This window comes from Pinus tabuliformis, chromosome 6, assembly GCF_031772625.1.
Source record: "Pinus tabuliformis cultivar Carrire ecotype Pingquan chromosome 6, CPIR1, whole genome shotgun sequence".
Classification (NCBI taxonomy): domain Eukaryota; kingdom Viridiplantae; phylum Streptophyta; class Pinopsida; order Pinales; family Pinaceae; genus Pinus; species Pinus tabuliformis.
In genome coordinates this window covers 768,101,918-768,122,041 of record NC_142292.1, presented here as the reverse complement: position 1 = coordinate 768,122,041, position 20,124 = coordinate 768,101,918, and the positions used below count along the sequence as shown (strand labels likewise).

The following is a 20,124-nucleotide window of genomic DNA, read 5'->3' as shown; positions in this document are numbered from 1 at the left end:
CAGAGAGAGATCCAGTAGTGGCAGTGCAGAGCTAGAGAGGCTGATACAGGGCCACGTAGAGGCAGCACAAAAGCCAAGAGGGAATTCGAAAATCAATTGAAGGAATCGATTGCAGACGCCGTAAGCCGTGGTGTGAGCCTGAGAGGTGAAAATCGAATTTCCTGAGCAGCGGATTGATCAGTTGAAGGGGTGACGTTGTCCCCAGAGGGTGTGACGCTAGACTAACGCAGTGTCTGCGTAGAGGCAGTCAGGGGCAACACATTTAGTGGCTGGATTAGCCAAGATGTCCAGTGATAGTGTGAGCTAACCTCACTTGTCTCTTTGTCAGTCATATTCTTTGTCACTGGATTGCCAGGAAGGCATCCAGAGATTGTACCTAGAAATTACTATTGCATAATAATAAAAACCCTCAGAGCCGCTGCACTGGTTTTCCTGCATTGGGTTTTTCGGTGACATTTGTCAAAAAATAACTGTGTAGATGTGTTGTATTTCTTTCTTGTTCAGTTTCTTGTTTCCGCATTTTATTTAAATGGTGAAGGCTGCAGTGTATTTGTTTTAGTGTTTATTGTAGGAAACAATAAATAATTTTGTTCAGTAATTAACAAATAGGAGAAACGTAGTCAGTTGCTGCAGTAGGAATTTGGGCATCCAAATTTTCACAAACTTCAAGCCAAGGTCAAGCCCACCAAGCGGTGTGAATTACTTGGTTTACTCAACCAAAGACAAATGCCCAAACCAAAGACAAATGCTCAAACCAAGATGTCTCCAAATGATCTCTTCCTCCTCATTTATAGATCTGATGGATAGATGTCCAAGCCTCTAGAAGCATCTTATTTTATTATTAGTCTAGAACCTTCTCTCTTGAGTTTATCTTAAGTGACCTTTTAATGTTATTTTATTTCACTTAAGTCACTTTTGGCCTTTTTCCTCCAATTAATAATTTTTCACCTCTTTAATTAAATGACTAATTCAAGTCATTTTTAAGTTGAGAAAATGGTAAATCGCCCATCATACTCTCTCTGGCCATTGGAAATCACTTCTCAACATCCCATTCTGTAGATATTTTCGTTCCGGTTCCAACAATCTATTCCACTAAGGTGTTTTGTCAAATATTTCTCTCGGAATGACACCTTGAGTGTAATTAATTAAGTTATGCCCAATAATAACCCTGTTTTATGAAAGTTGTTAGAATGCAACGGAACGAAAGACAAATTGTGCCGATGATGAAATATGGCAAGAAAATTCCATTGGATCCCATAAAAACTCCTCAAAACTCCCCCGGAACCCTTGATGACATAAACCTGCTCCCATGACCTGGCCATCCCATGTCCTGGAAATCTACCCTGGCTGTACTATAGAGGAAAGTAAGAATGGGGACATGACATATGAAGTGTGGCAGCCACCTACAGCCATCTTCCTTACACCTGTTCATTGGTATTTATCATCTTTTTCCTTTTCTATTTGCTGCAGTAATTGTTATCATGGTATGTATGCCCTTTGACTTTGATGCAAATTGAATATTGGTTCTTTTGAGGCTCTCTATCATATATGTTTGGCACTACCTATGTTATTTCAATTAATATTTGTGAACTAGACACCTACAACACATTTTATGCCAACTGATTGTTAAAACTTAAAACCACAAACCAAGGAATTACACCTACAGAAAAATGTACCCTATGTGTTGAGAAAATATCTCACTAGAAAAAGTCATTGAAACTCAGAAAATTCAGGGTACCCTATGTGTTGAGAAAATATCTCACTAGAAAAAGTCATTGAAACTCAGAAAATTCAGGGTTATTTGCGTATTTCCTAGTGGGAATATTACATCTCTTCAATGAAAGTCTCTTCTTATTTTCATACAAGTGTTTGAAGAGATGTTTACATGCAAAGCGCTTGACAAGATACATTAAAGAAAACATTAAAAATCTTTTCCAAGTTGAATATGCCTATTTTAGCAAGGCATATTACAGATTTCTACATTGATTCCCCTTCCCTTTTCTTGAGAACAGTGTGGTTCTTGAGGATTATCCATCATTCCAGAATGAAGAAGCAATTACTTGAGATGGTTGACACATGTTAAAAGGTAAAAATAAATTCATTTGAATGGAAAGAAAATCAATAATGATGATATCTACCTTTAAGGAAATTAGGGTGTACACATCCATTTTGGCTTCTTAAGGTATGAGGATTCCTAGCTGAAATAGTTCAATTATTAGGGTCTTTTAAGATCATCATTCATATCTATGTAAAGGTGCAACCATTCTAGAGGCTAAGTTCTTGGTGATGCGAAGAGGCAAGCCCACATTTTTTCTGTTCAACTTTTACTATAAAGTGATGAACAACATGGATTGGATGGAACTACTCCTGAGCTAATTAACATAAGATCTTGTCCTTGGTATTTTAATTCAGCCATAGATGCAATAAAATTTGGTACCTTTTTTATGTCGAATAGAGAAAATATGGGCTTCTTCCTTCCATCATAGCGAAATGGAAGTATTCTTTCTTGACCTGAATGACAGGTTTATTGGTGCCAAGGCATTTCAGATTGATTGTAAGAGAAAAATTCATATTGTAGACAACTTTAATCATTGCATTCTTGAATTAGGATCCTAATGCAACTGTTGGTGATTGTTTAAAAATAACCGAAAAAACCAGATTGAAGTGCATTTTGTCATATCTTGACCAAGCTGAGCATGTGTATTCTCTCTTACAGTACAAAATTGTGTTTCAGGAAATAGCAAGGTCAGGCTTCCAACAGATGAAGCAAAGCGTTTTGCAGAGAAAGAGAAAAATTAATTCGTCTATGTCAGATGCAGAGGGCAACAAAGAAGGCACAAATTGCAAGTATTGTATGGTATACTGAATTCTCTTTAATCTCATATAGCACAACTGATGATTTGGTTTTGAATACTAACCAGTATGTGTTAAAAAGTGTACTCCCTTTACATTTTGGCTAGGTTTCCTAATTTATTATCATATTTCCAGAAGGTTGCTATTTAATCTTTATCATACAATACACGAAATCACTTACTTGAGAAAAGCTTTGCAAGTTCAATTCAAAGTGTAATTTGTTTGAATTCTCATATAACTTGAGGTGAAGTGATGTCTGGAATGGTAACCATAGCTTCTTAATATTGGCTTTACTTTTGGAGTTGTATCACAAAAATCCAATTAATATGAGTTGAAGCATCCTGTAATGCCAAATAATTTTGGCTGGGATTTATAAATACTTTATGAGATAGCTGCCTTTTGCTAATTTGTTTGATTTGAAAAATTACTTGATTACTTCTTTTCAAGCATAATGTTGTATGTATTGAATGTGTGATTTGGTTGGATTCCTGAAAGTCGATTTTTATCAAAAGGACTAAATGGTGTCATTTTTTATATTGTCACATTTAACCATGTCTGGCTGATTCTGCTGAATAACTATTATAAACCTTTTTTTATTTCCTTTTAAATATCAAGGAACAAAATGAGTACAATGGTGTGTTTTGGGGACCAAATTTTTGTATCAGACATGTAATTTTATTCCTGAGATGTTATCTATGATGCTGTAAGTCTGTGTCTAATCGTTCCTCTGACTGTGGTTGATTTATTCAGGATGTTGGGAAACAATCTGGGCAGCGCTATCCAAAGATTGATGTAAAGGTTGTTAATGCTAAATCATGCAACAATGAAGAATTCAAAGAGATAAAGATCTGGTTGGATGAGGAAATTCCACTAAAGTTTTGGGATTTTGTTGATAGATATTCTGGTCATAATTATGACAATGAAGCATCACGGACACTTCTTCCTTTTGAGGTTATTCTTTGTTTCATTCCTGACTTTTTCAACGATTTTTGAATGCTATAAATGGTTTGTGTTTCATGATTCACATAATGTTTCTATTCATTGTATTAGTTGGAATAGAAATTTGTGTACAAATCGATGCCCTCTTCTGTCCTGTAATAGAAAAAGGGAACATTTTGCTATACCATTTAACTAGCACTCTTGTTATGGTTGTAATTACTTTTCACAGAAGTAGGCTTCATATTGCTGATATTTTCTCTTACAAAAGTTTTGATAGACACAATAGGCCTACATGTATTTTCAAGATTGTTGAAGTAGAACATCACTAGAGTAATTATATAGAGTAGCCTCCCATCTGATCAATAATGCCCTGATACCATGTGAATTTTCCTTGAAATTGCAACAATTGGAATTTATTCTCGAAATTGATTAGCAGAATAATTGTTTACGGCAATTAACGAATAAATCAGAATGCAATTCTTCACAAAATAAATATGCTGTGGAAGTAAATGAGGAACTGAGAAATAGATGCGCACACATAAAAATCGACACAATTAGTTTGGACTGAAAAGTCCCTAGGAAAACCCCGAAGGAAATACCGGTGCAACAAATGAGGGTTTATTTTTATTATTATGCAGAAAAATAATCAGGATGCCCAACTGGAAATCCTTCGACAAATATCTAGCCAAAATAATATGGAGAGAGTTTCTCATTTCTGCAATCAATCCAGCCTAAATTGGCCTACTCGAACCCCACACTGGCAAAGTCGCTTTGCCTAGAATTTGCACTGCTTGGCCTGGAAAATTCACACTGCTTGCAAAGTGGATCCAAGTGAGAAGTCCATCCTCCCTTTGCCCCTGGAGATAATTCACCCTGCCTCTCGAATAATCTCCTGACCTCTAACAATTGAAACGACCCCTTTCTGGCAACTCGCATTGGGGTTTCTAGTTGCTCGCATTGGCTTCTACGAGCCTCTCTACAGATAGTCTGACCTCCTATCTCCTTCCACTCATGAACTTAGGGAAATGTGGAAAAATTCCCGGGAATCCTCTTCTTGAATTTTCTATTCACCGCCATCTCCGATGCTCTCTCTCTAGCTTGAATTGTGCCTTTGCTGAATCACTGAAACTAGGTAGCTCGATCTACTTTATCCAACTTACTCTCCCACTTGTGTCATTCTCCATCACATCGACTTGCTCTTATAGTCTCTCACTGGAGCATCAATGACCAAGATCTAATCGTGATCGATGGCTAAGATCATCTTTGACTTGATCCAAGTCACTTTATGGAAGTCTCTACTATCTAGAGCATAAGTTGATCTCCTCAATTAATTAATTTCCCATTAATTAATCAATTTTCCTAACTTAGACTTAGACATTTTTTATTATTGATTAATTAACTCAATTGAATGGCCTATAGGTCTTTTCTCCCGAAACCTTTTTTGGGTTTTGGAGATTTCGTGTTTGTTAGCCTCTTAGAAACAAATCGAGACTAGAAAACCTATTCGATGCTACCAAAAATCTAACAGTCCACCCTCAAATGATAGGTGCCATCTGAATAATGATGGAGCGAAGGGGGAATGGTTTCATGGTCGAGTGTGCTGTGTTGATTTTCTAGTGCTAATTAGAAAAGCACAAATTTTTGCATTTGGTAATTGCTTCTAATGATATATGGTATTATGTTTGCACACCCCCCAAAAAAGAAACCATTAAGCAAATACACACAAAAACTCAATTGTAAATGCAATGAAAACAATAAAGATCACAATTGAATAGCCATGCACAATAGACACCAAAATTTTGCTTTGGGAAACCGAAACTCGGGAGAAAACCCTTCAATCTTTTCTAGGAGAATTTGTTCAATTCAACATAAGTACAATTTGAGTTTTACAAGTCAATGTTGTATCTCTTAGGGCAAGACCAGGTGACTACCAGCATTCGGCCCTATTGAGAAATGTGTATCTAGGTTCAGTGTTCATAAATATGAAATGTACTTTTGATTCTTGTATATTGTAAAATCAAAGAAAATTTATTATTGTTATTTTTGAAGCATGTGTTTCATGCTCAAGGTCTTTTATTTCGGAGGTCAAGCACCCATTGAGTGCTTCTAGGATTTGTCCTAGGGTCAAGAAGTCAAAAGAGTCATTGTCATATCAGGAAGACCCCATCAGGCACATTGTAACTTGTAAGAAGAATTAGTTTTGTATTTTAAAGTGTCAAGAAACCCTCCAAGACCAAGTTGGTCTGACAACGAGGAAGCCGACCTATTCTAGGGTATTTCGTCCACCTTGGAGGCCTATATATAGGAGTGAACTCGACCTCATAAGGACATCATTCATCCTCTCATCTCTAAGTAAAGAAGGTGAAGAAGAAGGAAAGTGAAGAATAAAGGAGGACGAAGACAAGTGTTTGGGTTATTTCTCTCTCTTGTTTCACACATGTGAAGGAAAGGAGGCTAGGGTTTTGTTGTTGCAAGATCGAATTTGGAGAAAGTGCAGAAAGAAGGTTGAAGGAAGGCTCATTAGGTCATCCTCAAACCTTAGAGGAAGGAGAAGCTCAAGCGAAGGTCAAGAGAGTCTTTAGAAGCCCTAATTCAGTTGACACGTGTGAAGGCAATAGTTTTTGGAGGGGCCAAATATTTCAGACCTTCTTCGATATTTATGCAATTAAATAACTTGTTAATGTAAATTACAAGTAGGAGTTAGTAAACCAGAAATTGCAATAGGGGTTTCTGATGTGTTAGATTTAGGAATTTTCACAGGGTATCAGAGCGATTGCCGATCATAGGCAACTGAAGATACCAGCTGAGAAATCTGAGAATTTGCAGCAGAAAATCTGTTGTCCCGAGAGACAACGATGTTCCAGAGCCAGACACGCAGGAGGAGGAGGGATGTAGAGGCTCACGCAGTGCCCGCGTCAGCACTATGAGCCAGGGGAAGGTGACGCAGTAGCTGGGAGGAGCCCACGCAATAGCTGCGTTAGATATGCAGGACAGCGCAGAGGCAAAGGTGGGGAAGATTAGACCTACACAGTGCCAAGTCATCTTTCTTAGCTAGGAAGGATTGACGCAGTGGCCAGGAGGAGCTGATCCAGCTCTCATTGTGATTGTGCAGAGCCAGAAGGGCTCAGATTCTTCAGTTGCCGGGGCTAAGGGAGCTGAGCAGATTTTGATTTGTGGAGCTGGTGGGACGCTGTTTCTGTGAGTGCAGAACAATGTCTAAGGAGACTGAACCAAGGTAGAGGGAAGCACTACCTCGACAGATTTCTAGCCAAGAAATCTAGATCCGGGTTGCAGCGGCAAAGGAGGATTGGAGAGGAGTGATTCGACAGTTGGCCAGAGGATTTCCAAGAGGGAAATCAGGACTCAGAGGGAGTCTAGAGAAGAAGAGCAGAGTTTGCAGTGAACGGATTGAGGGATCGGGACAGATTGGATGGGGCTTCCAATTTTGCCATTTGGAAGGCTAGGATCTGGGCAATCCTGGATAAACATCGCATCAAGGACTATGCCTTGAAAACTGTAGTTGTCCCAGTTGACCCAAATGCAAATGAGAAGTATGAGGAGGCCGAGGCGAAATCAAAATGCATGATTCTAGACGGGGTCAAGGATCATGTCATACCACATATTGCTGAGAAGAACACAACAAGGGAGATGTGGCAGACGCTGACCACCTTATACTAGGACTTTTCCGTGCAGCGGAAGATGTTATTAGAGAATCAGCTGAGGTCATATCAGATGCGGAAAGGAGAGGAGATAGATCCGTTCCTTCTCAGGTTGCAAGGAATTCGTGACCAGCTTACTTCCGTGGGGTCTACACTGGATCTAGAGTTTATGGTCAGGATTGAATGTAGTCTTCGAGGACTAGGAGACGTTTGTCCAAAGAATTTTGGGTAGAGCGACTCTCCCCAGTTGGGAGGATATGTGGGTAGCGCTTCGATAGGAAGATATCAAGAGGTTGACTAAGGCAGGGAGTAGCGGTAAGGGTGTTCGAATCAAGAAAGAGGAGGATGCAACTCTAGCATCTGCGAGACAACAAGGGGTTTAGAAGAGGAAGAAGAAAGATATCTCCAAGGTCAAGTGCTTCAACTGTGGGGAGTTGGGACATTATGCCTCTCAGTGCCCTAGGAAGAAAGGCAAGGGAGAAGCTTTTGACTCAAATGTTGCTCCAATAAAGGCGAAGAAGGATTTCGAGACTAATGACGATTGTGTCATGAGTGCTTATGCGCCTCTAGAGAAGAGGTGGGGAAACATCGAGCTGTAGTCGAGAGGACTACAGAAGAGGGGCAGGATCCTTGACGTGACCAAACTCTTGGATCACATACGGCTACGGGAGCCCTTAATGACTGTAGCATGATGACAGGTGTCGAGTGGAGCAAAGTGTGATGGAGCGACGGTGGTAGAGCTAGAGTGCCAAAGTTTGTAAGCAGCAGTGCAAGAGGCACAAAAGAGGTTGCAGCAGCGCAGTGGCAGCAGAGGGAGCACAGGATAGCAGTAGAGGTGGCTTCTGTATCATGAGGATTCCAGACTGACCAGGATGTCAGTATTTGGGGGAAGTCAGTTACTTAATTCCTAGTATCTGAGTTGCAGTGTAGCGGTTAGCAGTGGCAGTGCTATGGACAACATAATGCAGCATGTTGAGAGGGAGCTGCAGTATAGATGTAGCAGTGGCAGTGTCATCGGCAGTAGTACAAGAAGCAGTAGTGCAGTGGATTTGGGGCAGTAGGTCTAGCATCAGCACAGGAGGATCGATGCGGAGGATCAACGTGATGCTTCTCTGGTGAAGCATTACTAGAGCACATTCCTCGCTAAGAGGGAGTGTTGATTTTCGGTAGCATCGGATGTGCTCTAGCCATGAAATTTGGTGGAGAGGCTAAGGCACATGATATTTCCAAGACCCAGGAATCATTTGGAGAAAATTCACACAGATGAAGCGATATTAAAATAATTAATATTTTTAGTGTGTTTCTAAGTCTAAACTTAGGAAAATAAAATATTAATGTGTATTAATATAAAATGGGTGAGAAAGTTCTAAGTGACAAGTATCAAGCCAAATCTAATCTTAGCCATTGATTAGGGACTTAATCTCGGTCGTTGAATCGTGAATAGGAAAAGTATAAGAGGAGGCTTGAGGGTTAGTCGGAGACACACCAATAGAGATCAAGAATTCGATTTTATAAGGCTGGGTTTTGCTAAGGAAATCGAGTTAGAGATCAGTTGTAGTGAGGGGAAGTTTAGCAAAGGATTTTGATCCAAGGCTGAAGAATACATAGCAGAGAGGCAGTGAAGCGTCGGAAGAGGCAGCGCAGGCCCAAGAAGCGTTGACATAAAGGCCTAAGGAGCCAACACAGAGGACATAGAGGGTTGTCGAGGCTGACGCAGAGGACGTAGAAGGCTTCAGAGGCAGTTGGGAGATTCTGTGGGGCACACTGGGCGCTGATCAACAGATCCTGAGCCGGGAGAGTGTGATGCAGTTCCAGAGCAGTGCTTGGAGAAACTTTCACTGTCCAGCATAAGGAACAATCAAAATCACTGTGGGGTTGATCATCTGGTTGCTGATTTTCCAGAATATCTATCTTCGGAGAGAGGTACTAGTACCAAAGATATTCTCTGAAGGGTGAGCTATTTCTGGCACCCTAGTTGTATTCATAAATCTGCTGAATAATACAAACCCTATATATGCTGCATCAGTTTCCCCGCATTGGGTTTTTCCGTGGACGATTGTTTAAAAATAACGGTGTCCCTTGTGTTATTGTTTCTGTTTACTTCAGTGTATGATCTATATATCTGTGAAGGTTGCATTTGTGTTTACTTCGATATTTATGCAATTAAATAACTTGTTAATGTAAAGAACAAGTAGGAGATAGTAAACCAAAAATTGCAATAGGGGTTTCTGATGTGTTAGATTCAGGGATTTTCACAGATAGGTGGGCTGGGATTATGATTCCCACTTCCTTCAGTTTTAGTCCTAGTTGCGGCAGCGACATTTGGCTGACCAATGAGGTGAGCGATTAGCATCGCAATTTGTTGTTGCCCTTGGCTCAAGGCTTGAGCTATCTGTTGTTGCCCTCGAAACATTTGCTTCCCTTGCTGGTGCAACTGCTGATTCATCTGCTGCTGTCCCTGTAACTCTTCTTGTAGTAAGATACCAGGGTCACGTTCTACTTTTTCCTCCATAGCGGATTGATAGTTATTCCTCCTCCTTACAGTGACGTTGTCGATGTCTTTAGGAAGCATAAACTACCATTCACCACAAGCTGGTAGGATGCTTGTGTTTTGATACCATTGTAATAGAGTAGGGCAATTTGTTCTATGGTTTAGATAATTTATTTATTTTTATTGCTGTACATTGATCAAATTCAATATATTTTTTGAACAGTAAAATTACCTTCCAATGATATAACAAACACTGTGTAATCAATAAAATAAAATTTTGGCTCTGCAAGACATAAATGATCCAGTAATCTAGTACTATCAGTGCATAAGTACAAATTTGACAGTTACAGTTCACAACAGAAATACTTATAGTTCATGTGTATCAGCTATGAATGTTAAGTTATGGTATGTTCTATGCTTATAACAGTTTACTTCTTTTTTTTATTATATCCCACCGATTAGCAATCACATGTACATAAAGTAAAGTGCAGATAGAACATTAAACGATCGACAGAAAACAAGCCAAGACAAGAGAAACAAGATGTGGCGGCTAGCCAGGGACAAACCCCACAATGTGTGGGGAAACCCTTTGATCAAATCTTCTTTTATCTTCAATAATTCAGCAGAGGGAAATAGTACAATAAATCTGATTCATATCAGCAGTAGCAAACCCTAGATCAGTAGCATCAACATTAGCGGCTTCATTATCAAACTAGGGCAGACCATATCTCACAAACCGACCGTCGGATTGACTTCATTCCACCACCAAAAGTTTCGGCTTCCAGAGGAGGTTCAGATGAACCTACAGCGCAGTTCAGATGAGGAGATCTTTTAGGCCACGCAAGTCAATCTTTACTTCTGCAGTTGCAGCTTCAGTTTCAGTAGTTTCCGGCTTCAAACTAGGGCAGTTGATATATTGCAAACCGTTCGTTGGATTGACTTCATTCCACCACCAAAAGTTGCGGCTTTCAGAGGAGGTTCAGATGAACCTACAACGCAGCTCCAAAGAGGAGATCTTCTAGGCCACGCAAGTCAATCTTTACTTCTGCAGTTGCAGCTTCAGTTTCAGCAGTTTCCGGCTTCAAACTAGGGCAGTCGATATCTTGCAAACCGTTCGTCGGATTGACTTCATTCCACCACCAAAAGTTGCGGCTTTCAGAGGAGGTTCAGATGAACCTACAGCGCAGCTCCAAAGAGGAGATCTTCTAGGCCACGCAAGTCAATCTTTACTTCTGCAGTTGCAGCTTCAAATTCAACAGCTTCCGGCTTCACATGTGTGAGAGAGAGAGACCCATTTCAGCGCAGTAGAGAAGAGACTCATATCTGCGCAGTAGAGAGAGAGAGATGTGATGAGATGAGTTGGTCTAAATGAGGAAAAGTCCTCTTATATTTATACACAACGTTGGTGGGTGAATAGATGCGACTGTTGGGCTTCTGAGCCTACATGAGTTGTAGGTCGGCTTGATAATAATTCCATAATCAAAATAAATTCATATCTCCATGAATACTTATCGGAATTGGATGATCTTTATATCAATCCTACACCTCTCGACGAGAGGAATTTAATAAAAATATTATTAGCCATGAATAAGATGACCCACATGAAGTTTTACCCTGGTTGCCAATTTTAACACTCCCTCTCAACCATGGAGAACTTCATCTGCAATCTGTCTATCGGTCGTTACTATTCATCCATCAAATGCACTGCCTTGTACAACCTGACCCTTGCCCTGCTCTACTCTATTTTGCCTGTTCTGCTTTGTCTTGTTCTGCCCTGCACTGATCTGTACTGTTTTGTTCTGTTCTGCTCTGCTCTTGCATTGTTCTGTTCTACTCTGCTTTTGTTCGAATTATGAAGAAGAAGAAATGATCGAGGATGTATCATACTGACTCAAATTCAGTCTCAGAGTATGTACCACTGGTCCCAAACCAGTCTCAACCAACCCAAAGTTAGCGTCATAGTGAGTACAACTCCAATGGTCCCAGACCAATATCATCCTCCACTGACTCAAAGTCAGTCTCAGAGTATGTACCACTGATCCCAGACCAGTCTCAACGGACCCGAAGTCAGCGTCATAGTATGGTACAACTCCTACCACTGGTCCCAGACCAGTATCATTGATCCCAGATCAATGGAGGTCATCCTAGCGTAGGGAGTACGGTAGTTACAACGATGCATCCATCGGTACTACTATGGTCCCTAACTTCATTTCCCTGCTCATTGATCAGATGAGAGGTACTTCCCATGAGTCCCAGACTGCATGGGTAGGATGCCTCGACAGGAGAACTAATCAATCCTGTCCTCACAGGAGAACACATCAATCCTGCTACAATTGCCATGGAGAACACATCAATCCAGGCCGCCATGGAGAACACATCAATCCAGGCCTCACAGGAGAACACATCAATCCTGCTACAATCGCCATGGAGAACACATCAATCCAGGCCTCACAGGAGAACACATCAATCCTGCTACAATCGCCATGGAGAACACATCAATCCAGGCCTCACAGGAGAACTAATCATCCTGCTACACAGGAGAGCGAATCATCCTGTTCCACAAGAGAGCGAATCATCTTGTCCCACAAGAGAGCGAATCATCTTGTTCCAGTGTGCACCACCAGGGGAGGGTGAGTCACCCTGTGGTCGTATGTTGCTCCAGTAATAACCGCAAGCCCTCAGAGCTCCCAGAGCTCAATGTATGCAACATGCAGGACCCTTGTACAAGGGTTTCTTACCGACTCCAATTCGTTTGGGAAAATCACAGATTAGATCTTTCCTCGGGGCTTTGACAAGGTGTATCAACCTGTACATCATCTTAATGCGATGGAGCCTCCTTGCTCATCAACTTACCATATCCAAGATGATGTCTATTTGCTGGAGCAATCGACGAATACGGGATTCCTCAATGATCGAATCCCACCTCTGGTTGTTATAGAGAATCACAGTGGTATCCAATGTAAATCCAAACAGCTCACTGAAGAGCTTTCGCAACCAGACTACCTCACACGAGGTTATGCTAGCAACAATATATCCTGCTTCGGTGGTGCTCAAAGCCACCGACTTCTGCTTCTTGCTCATCCAGGATATCGAAGCAGATCCCAAGGTGAAACAGCACCCGGAAGTGCTCTTACGGTCCACCACACTGCCTGCCCAATCAACATCAGTATATCCAAGTAGTCTCACATCTCCGGCAGTGTATCTTAATCCATGAGAGATTGTGTCCTGAAGACATCTCAGAAGATTCTTGGCATCAATCCAGTGAGGCTCAACCAAATATGAGCTCACAATGCTAACTGCAAAAAATATGTTCGAACGGAGGTTCACCAAGAACATCAATGCGAATGAGTTTATGAAACTCAGAGGCATTTCCCAAATCTGGTCCAACATCACTACCATATAACTTCTAAAAGTTAAGATCCTCGAGGTAGTCACAGGCTTGTAGTCCATCATACCAAATCTTTCCAATATCTTTACCACATATTTCCCTTGAGATAGGAAAATTTCCCTTGGCTTCTGCCATACTTCAAGTCCTAGGGAGTAGTGCATCAGTCCTAGGTCTTTCATTTCAAATTCAGAGGCCATCTCCCTCTTACATTTGTGAATGAGAGGGTCTGCACCTGTTAGAAAGAGGTCATCCACATACAATACCAGTATGAGAGGCTTGTCATCTTCAACCTTAAAGTAAAGGTTAGGATCGGCTTCACTCCTAGTGAATCCCAGCTTCATCAAGTAGCTATCGATCCTCTCATACCATGCTCGGGGTGCTTGCTTCAGCCCATAGAGAGCTTTCTTCAACCTGCATACATGAGATTTTCGATCATAAATCTCAAATCCTTCGGGTTGCTCCACGTAGACCTCTTCTTTGATCGAGCCATGCAAGAACGCAGTCTTGACATCCATCTGATGTAGGTTCCATCCTTGTGAAGCGGCAAGGGCTATGATCGAGCGGATGGTCGTATATCTGGCAACAGGTGCAAATATCTCATCATAGTCTATACCTTCCTTTTGGGAGAAACCTCGAGCAACAAAACGAGCCTTATACTTTTCCGTGCTTCCATCTGCTGCATGCTTTATCTTGTAAAGACATTTTGAAGTAACAATTGTCTTGTCCAGGGTCTGGGAACTACTTGCCAGACATCATTCTCCATAATAGACTCATATTCTATGGTTATAGCATCCTTCCATAGTTAATGCTTGATGACATCTGAGAATGATGAAGGTTCATTTTGTATGATCGTGCTCATGATGGTCAGGTATTCTTGATACCTATTAAGTTTCTTACTTTGACGGAAGGTTCCTCAGGGTGCAGCATGTCCTTTAGCATCATCAAGTATCCCCCTAAGCCATGAAGGCCTCTTCCTAGAAGAGGAAGGCTCATGTGGATGAGAATCTATCAGATCCATGGGTTCTTCTACATTAGGCCTTGATTCATCATCCTTTTCTTTCGGTTCCCTGGTGTTGGCTTCTTGAGAGCTCCTCAAAGTCGAAAGATTGTCCACCTTACTGAGAGCCATATCTTTGTCAAAGGTGACATCATGACTAATCACGACTTCCCTTTGACCGGTGGTGAACATTTCTTCAGGAGTTTAGGAACCCAATGCTTGATGAGGGCATCAATTTTGTACATATACGACGGTGATTGTAGTTTCAGCCCATAGAAACTTTGGAAGTCTTTGATCATGTAGCATGGCCCGGACAACTTCCATCATCGTGTGGTTCTTCCTTCCTGCCACACCATTCTGCTCAAGAGTATGTGGTGTAGTAGTTTCCCTCTTAATGCCAGCCTCAGATATGCCTGAGTGAACCAACTGTAATACATCGGAGGTCTTGCTTTGGCTTGAGGGGAACGGTCCCCTTTTGAGCTTTCCTTCGACACATCCCGGACATACACCTTCTTTCTCTACTTGGAATTCGGGCATCCCTGTCACCATTTGTTTTACACCAAGTAGAGCTTTGTAATGAAGGTGGGCAAACCTCTGATGCCAAAGTTCAGACTGAAGAGTTGTGTCACAAGACATGACACCTAGCGGACTTCCATCGACCTGATATGATGAATCAACACTAAACCCAAGAGTAAAGGCATTTCCATATACATACCTTGCCATTGCTTAAGGTTACCTTGTAGCCTTTGTCTTCCATTGCCGAGATGGACACTAGGTTCTTTTTGAGGTCAGGTGCATTTAATACATCCTGGACTTTCTAGCCTTCTTGAATGGTTGTCCTCTTCCTCGATCCCCAGCTCTCCTCTTACCTTTGCTGTTGAAGTGTCATTCCTTTGATTTGCCATCAGAGGGATTTTGATCATTGTCCCGGTGTGAGTCCTTTCTATCAGGGCACTCCCTTGCATAGTGACCTGCTTTATCGCAGATGTAACATCATCCTTTTCTTCCACCCTTAGGTCCAGCCTTTCCTTTTGATTTAGACCCAGAATTATTTCTTTTCTTAGCATGAGAAGAAAAAGCAACAAGAGGACCTTTAGGCAAGGGCATTTCCTGCTCTTCTACCCTTGTTTGTTCTTGAATGCATCTAGCCATTAATTCCTCGAAACTAGGAATTACATTATTGTTCAGAAGAGTAGTCCTGAACACATACCATTCAGATGGTACTCCTCCGAGAGTTGTGAGTGCCATTTCTCTGTCAGTAATGGTTTCCCCAATAGATAGGAGATCGTTCTTGATCTCGGTGATTCTTAAGAAGTATGCTTGCATACTTTCATCTTTACCCTTCTTGATTTCCCTTAACTTATTTCTAAGAAACAAAACTTGATTTGCATCATTAACTTTAAATAAACTCACCAGTCTGTCGTAGATTTCCTTGGAGGTGTCTAGATCAGAGATGTAGGCCACCAAGCGCTTGTCGATAGAGTCCCGGATGATCTTCTATTGTTTTGACTTCTCCATTTGTCCATTTGTTCCAGGCAGCAGCAGATGCATTTGATGAAGGCTCAACAATATTGCCTCTTACATGGTGCAACACTCCTTGATCTTCAAGGGTTAGATCGATAGACATCTTCCATCCGTGATAGTCAACTTTCTCACGGAGCTTGTCTTCGGCAGGAAAGAGTGTTGAGGACCCCATAGTTCTTTTAGGATAGCCTTGCCAATTTTCTCTTCAATGATTGCTCTTGCTCTTGCTCGGGCTTTGTCTTCACCTCAGCTCTGATACCAAGTTAAGTTATGGTATGTTCTATGCTTATAACAATTTACTTCTTTTTCTTATTATATCCCACCGATTAGCAATCACATGTACATAAAGTAAAGTGCAGATAGAACATTAAACGATCGACAGAAAACAAGCCAAGACAAGAGACACAAGATGTGGCGGCTAGCCAGGGACAAACCCCACAATGTGTGGGGAAACCCTTTGATCAAATCTTCTTTTATCTTCAATAATTCAGCAGAGAGAAATAGTACAATAAATCTGATTCATATCAGCAGTAGCAAACCCTAGATCAGTAGCATCAGCATTAGCGGCTTCATTATCAAACTAGGGCAAACCATATTTCACAAACCGACCGTCGGATTGACTTCATTCCACCACCAAAAGTTTCGGCTTCCAGAGGAGGTTCAGATGAACCTACAGCGCAGTTCATATGAGGATATCTTCTAGGCCACGCAAGTCAATCTTTACTTCTGCAGTTGCAGCTTCAGTTTCAGTAGTTTCCGGCTTCAAATTATGGCAGTCGATATCTTGCAAACCGTTCGTCGGATTGACTTCATTCCACCACCAAAAGTTGCGGTTTTCAGAGGAGGTTCAGATGAACCTACAGCGCAGCTCCAAAGAGGAGATCTTCTAGGCCACACAAGTCAATCTTTACTTCTGCAGTTGCAGCTTCAGTTTCAACAGTGTCCAGCTTCAAACTAGGGCAGTCGATATCTTGTAAACCGTTCGTCGGATTGACTTCATTCCACCACCAAAAGTTGCGGCTTTCAGAGGAGGTTCAGATGAACCTACAGCGCAGCTCCAAAGAGGAGATCTTCTAGGCCACGCAAGTCAATCTTTACTTCTGCAGTTGCAGCTTCAAATTCAACACCTTCTGGCTTCACATGTGTGAGAGAGAGAGATCCATTTCAGCGCAGTGGAGAAGAGACTCATATCTGCGCAGTAGAGGGAGAGAGATGTGATGAGATGAGTTGGTCTAAATGAGGAAAAGTCCTCTTATATTTATACACAACGTTGGTGGGTGAATAGATGCGACTGTTGGTCTTCTGAGCCTACATGAGTTGTAGGTCGGCTTGATAATAGATCCATAATCAAAATAAATTCATATCTCCATGAATACTTATCGGAATTGGATGATCTTTATATCAATCCTACACCTGTCGACGAGAGGAATCTAATAAAAATATTATTAGCCATGAATAAGATGACCCACATGAAGTTTTACCCTGGTTGCCAATTTTAACAATGAATCTTGAGTTCCAAAACCAAATGCATAATTCCACAAATTATAATTGAGAATATCCGCGTTTCAACAGTTATTTGTCACTTCAACAGTTTTATAAATCAATACCCAACTACTATAGTTCGTACGATATATCAATGTCCAACAAAAAGTAAAATCTAATTCTGATCTGATGACCCGAAACCTTCAAACCGTCTTAATGACCCTAATCCTTGTGATTTTCACTTTGATCTTCAGAAGGAGATTGACCTTCCACTGCAGGAAGAGATTTGTTCAACTCTCTAAGGTTCGGCTCTGTTGATAGGACTTGAGCTTCAGGTTTTGACCATAGAGATGCTTTCGCTTGTGCACAAGGGGATGTTCCTTTCACGAAAGGTTACTGACCTATGTAAGAATCTTCACCTTAGACGAAACCTTCTTTGCATTCAATCCAGAGTGATGCCGGATCCCACAGAGTACTAAAATATGTTCTCCCCAATTTGGATGGCTCCTTAGACTTCAGATTGTCCCTTCGCCAGTTTTCCAGAGAATCTCCCTTCCAAAAATCTTATCCTACCTCAGAATAATTATAGACACTGCACAATACTCCGTTGCCAACTTAGAAGGGATCCAAAGGCAAGAACAAAAAGAGCCCAAGGTAATTTACCTGCCTTTTAAAAGGGCCTTAATATCAAATACCCAAACCAACAAGAACTTCATTGTCCTCCAGAAAACTCTCTTGTGCCAGAATAGATTGAAGAGAAGAAAGGAGTTTTGTTAACTGGGGTGGAATCTTTCATCCCAGAAATTGACCAAAAGAAAAGGGTGTCTTAAAACCATCAGAGCAATGATCAAAACATAATGATTTGATCCATGATGATGGTACAAAATGAATCCAAGTCTCCTTTATGTATAGACTCCCTTGAGGGGTTTCACTTTCTTAAGTGGTTGAGTGTGTCTTACTCAAAGACCCATATTTGGTTTTTTTCCCCAACTTACCCAAAACTCACCCACAATGGTTTTGGGGTTTTATCCCTTTTTTGAAGGACTATAGCCTATGGGGACAAATAGGCTACTAAGTCCATTGGTCCTTAATTCATTGAGGACATCACACCTTGCGCATGCCTTGCCCAGAAAGCCCTGTGCATTGGAAAAAAAAAGGAAATTCGGCTCAAAAAATATCTTTAGCTCAAGCCTTGCAGATCACCACCAATCCTTAGGCTATGGAATGGAAAATCCCCTTGCAAATAATCCACTCTTCCAATCTTTGTAACTAGTGCCAAATTGTACCACAGAAACTGCTTCTGCGCCCGGAAGTGTGTAGCACTGGTTGCCTCGCAGCAATTGTTTCCCGAATGAAGCCTTGAAGTGGACCCCAAGTTCCCAAATAGGGAGACACTTGAAGTTCTCTGAAGATTGGGGTAGACTTTTGCTTGAAACACCTGTGCTAAACAACACTACTACTCCTGTGCTCAATTGTTCCAAGAGAGTTCGATTTTCTGAAGTCCGATAGACAAAAGATTTCTCAAAAATGCCTCCGCTTTGCCTCAAGTACCCCAGCCCATGTGTTCCCGTTGGTGGTCCCCACAATCCACTAAATTTTTGCCTTTTTACTTGTGGGTTGAATTGCCTCGCTTTTGTGGCCCCCACCTTCCACTAGGAAATTGATTTTTCTCTCTTCCTCTAAGTCAAAAGTGCCAAAATGTGTCTCAACAACAAAATTGCAAAAATCGCTGTACTTAGCAAAATTTATGATCTTGGGGATATCGCAACACACATAGGTTCTCTTCTAGCTGGTTTAGGAAGTCTCCTTATCTGTGATTAACTTTGTCAACAATCTGTTTGTTTGTAACTTTGTTGTTGGTAACTCTTGTATCTACAACTTCATCATTGATAACTCCATTGTTGGTGACTTCCTTGTTTTTGATGTTGTTGTTGACAGATTGTTTGTTTGTAACACCTTGTGTCTATCATCGATGAACCTTGTGGGTGAGTCTCTTTTATGGTGGAGTAGCTGGTTGATTACTTCCTTTGATGATCTCATCAATAAAACATTGATCCTTTCTTGATGGCTACTATGTCAACTACTCCTTTGTCGAGCATCACTTTGTCGACATGATGTTCATATGAACTAGAAAATACATCAAACTAGAAACATAGAAACTTGAACAAGGAATATAATTGATTGTGTAGGATTAGTAATTTGTTAGGGATACTCCATGGGAAGACGTTCTTCTTTTTTAATGAAGAAAAATTGTTGGTGGAAGCGTTAGTTGAATTGTATTTGAAATGGTGGTTGATGAATAAAGTAATTTGAAGTGGTCATTGATTAACAGAGGGTTGATTGTTGGGAAAATAAATCATATTTTTAATCAAAATACTAAGCAAGGGCATTAGTGACCTTGCCACAAATTCAATGAGGATTCTGCTACTCGGTTAATGGAGTTAGCAAAGGTGGACAGTAAGATGCAGATAAGGAGATAATGATAATCACAAGTTTCAAGGATAGGAATTTTGAGCATATCCTTCGTGATGTTTCGTGATAAAATGGTTACATTCAAAATTAGAAGTGCATTGCTATTTAGGTTATTCATATTGTAATGCTTTTAACTTTGTTATGTTGTCATGGACAATATTAGTTAGCCAACTGATTAGTATAACCTAATGTTACATATTGGAAAGGGGAATAGTTTAGCCTGAAATGGCATCTTTCTATTTGATGGAGATTATTAGAAGTAACCTCTTGCAGCCCCACCTGGCATATCTTAGATCTTACAGCAATTTCCTTTTATATC

The 20,124-nt window shown here is 40.9% G+C and overlaps 1 protein-coding gene across 1 annotated transcript in view; it reads left to right on the top strand.

Annotated features, from left to right (window-relative positions):
• LOC149260990 (uncharacterized) overlaps window positions 1-20,124 on the top strand; it is a 379,306-nt gene that overhangs the window by 170,660 nt on the left and 188,522 nt on the right. The window contains exon 9 of the mRNA XM_089367025.1: window positions 3,604-3,804. Within this exon, the coding sequence (XP_089223151.1) occupies window positions 3,604-3,804 (201 nt within the window). The remainder of the gene's footprint in view (window positions 1-3,603; window positions 3,805-20,124) is intronic.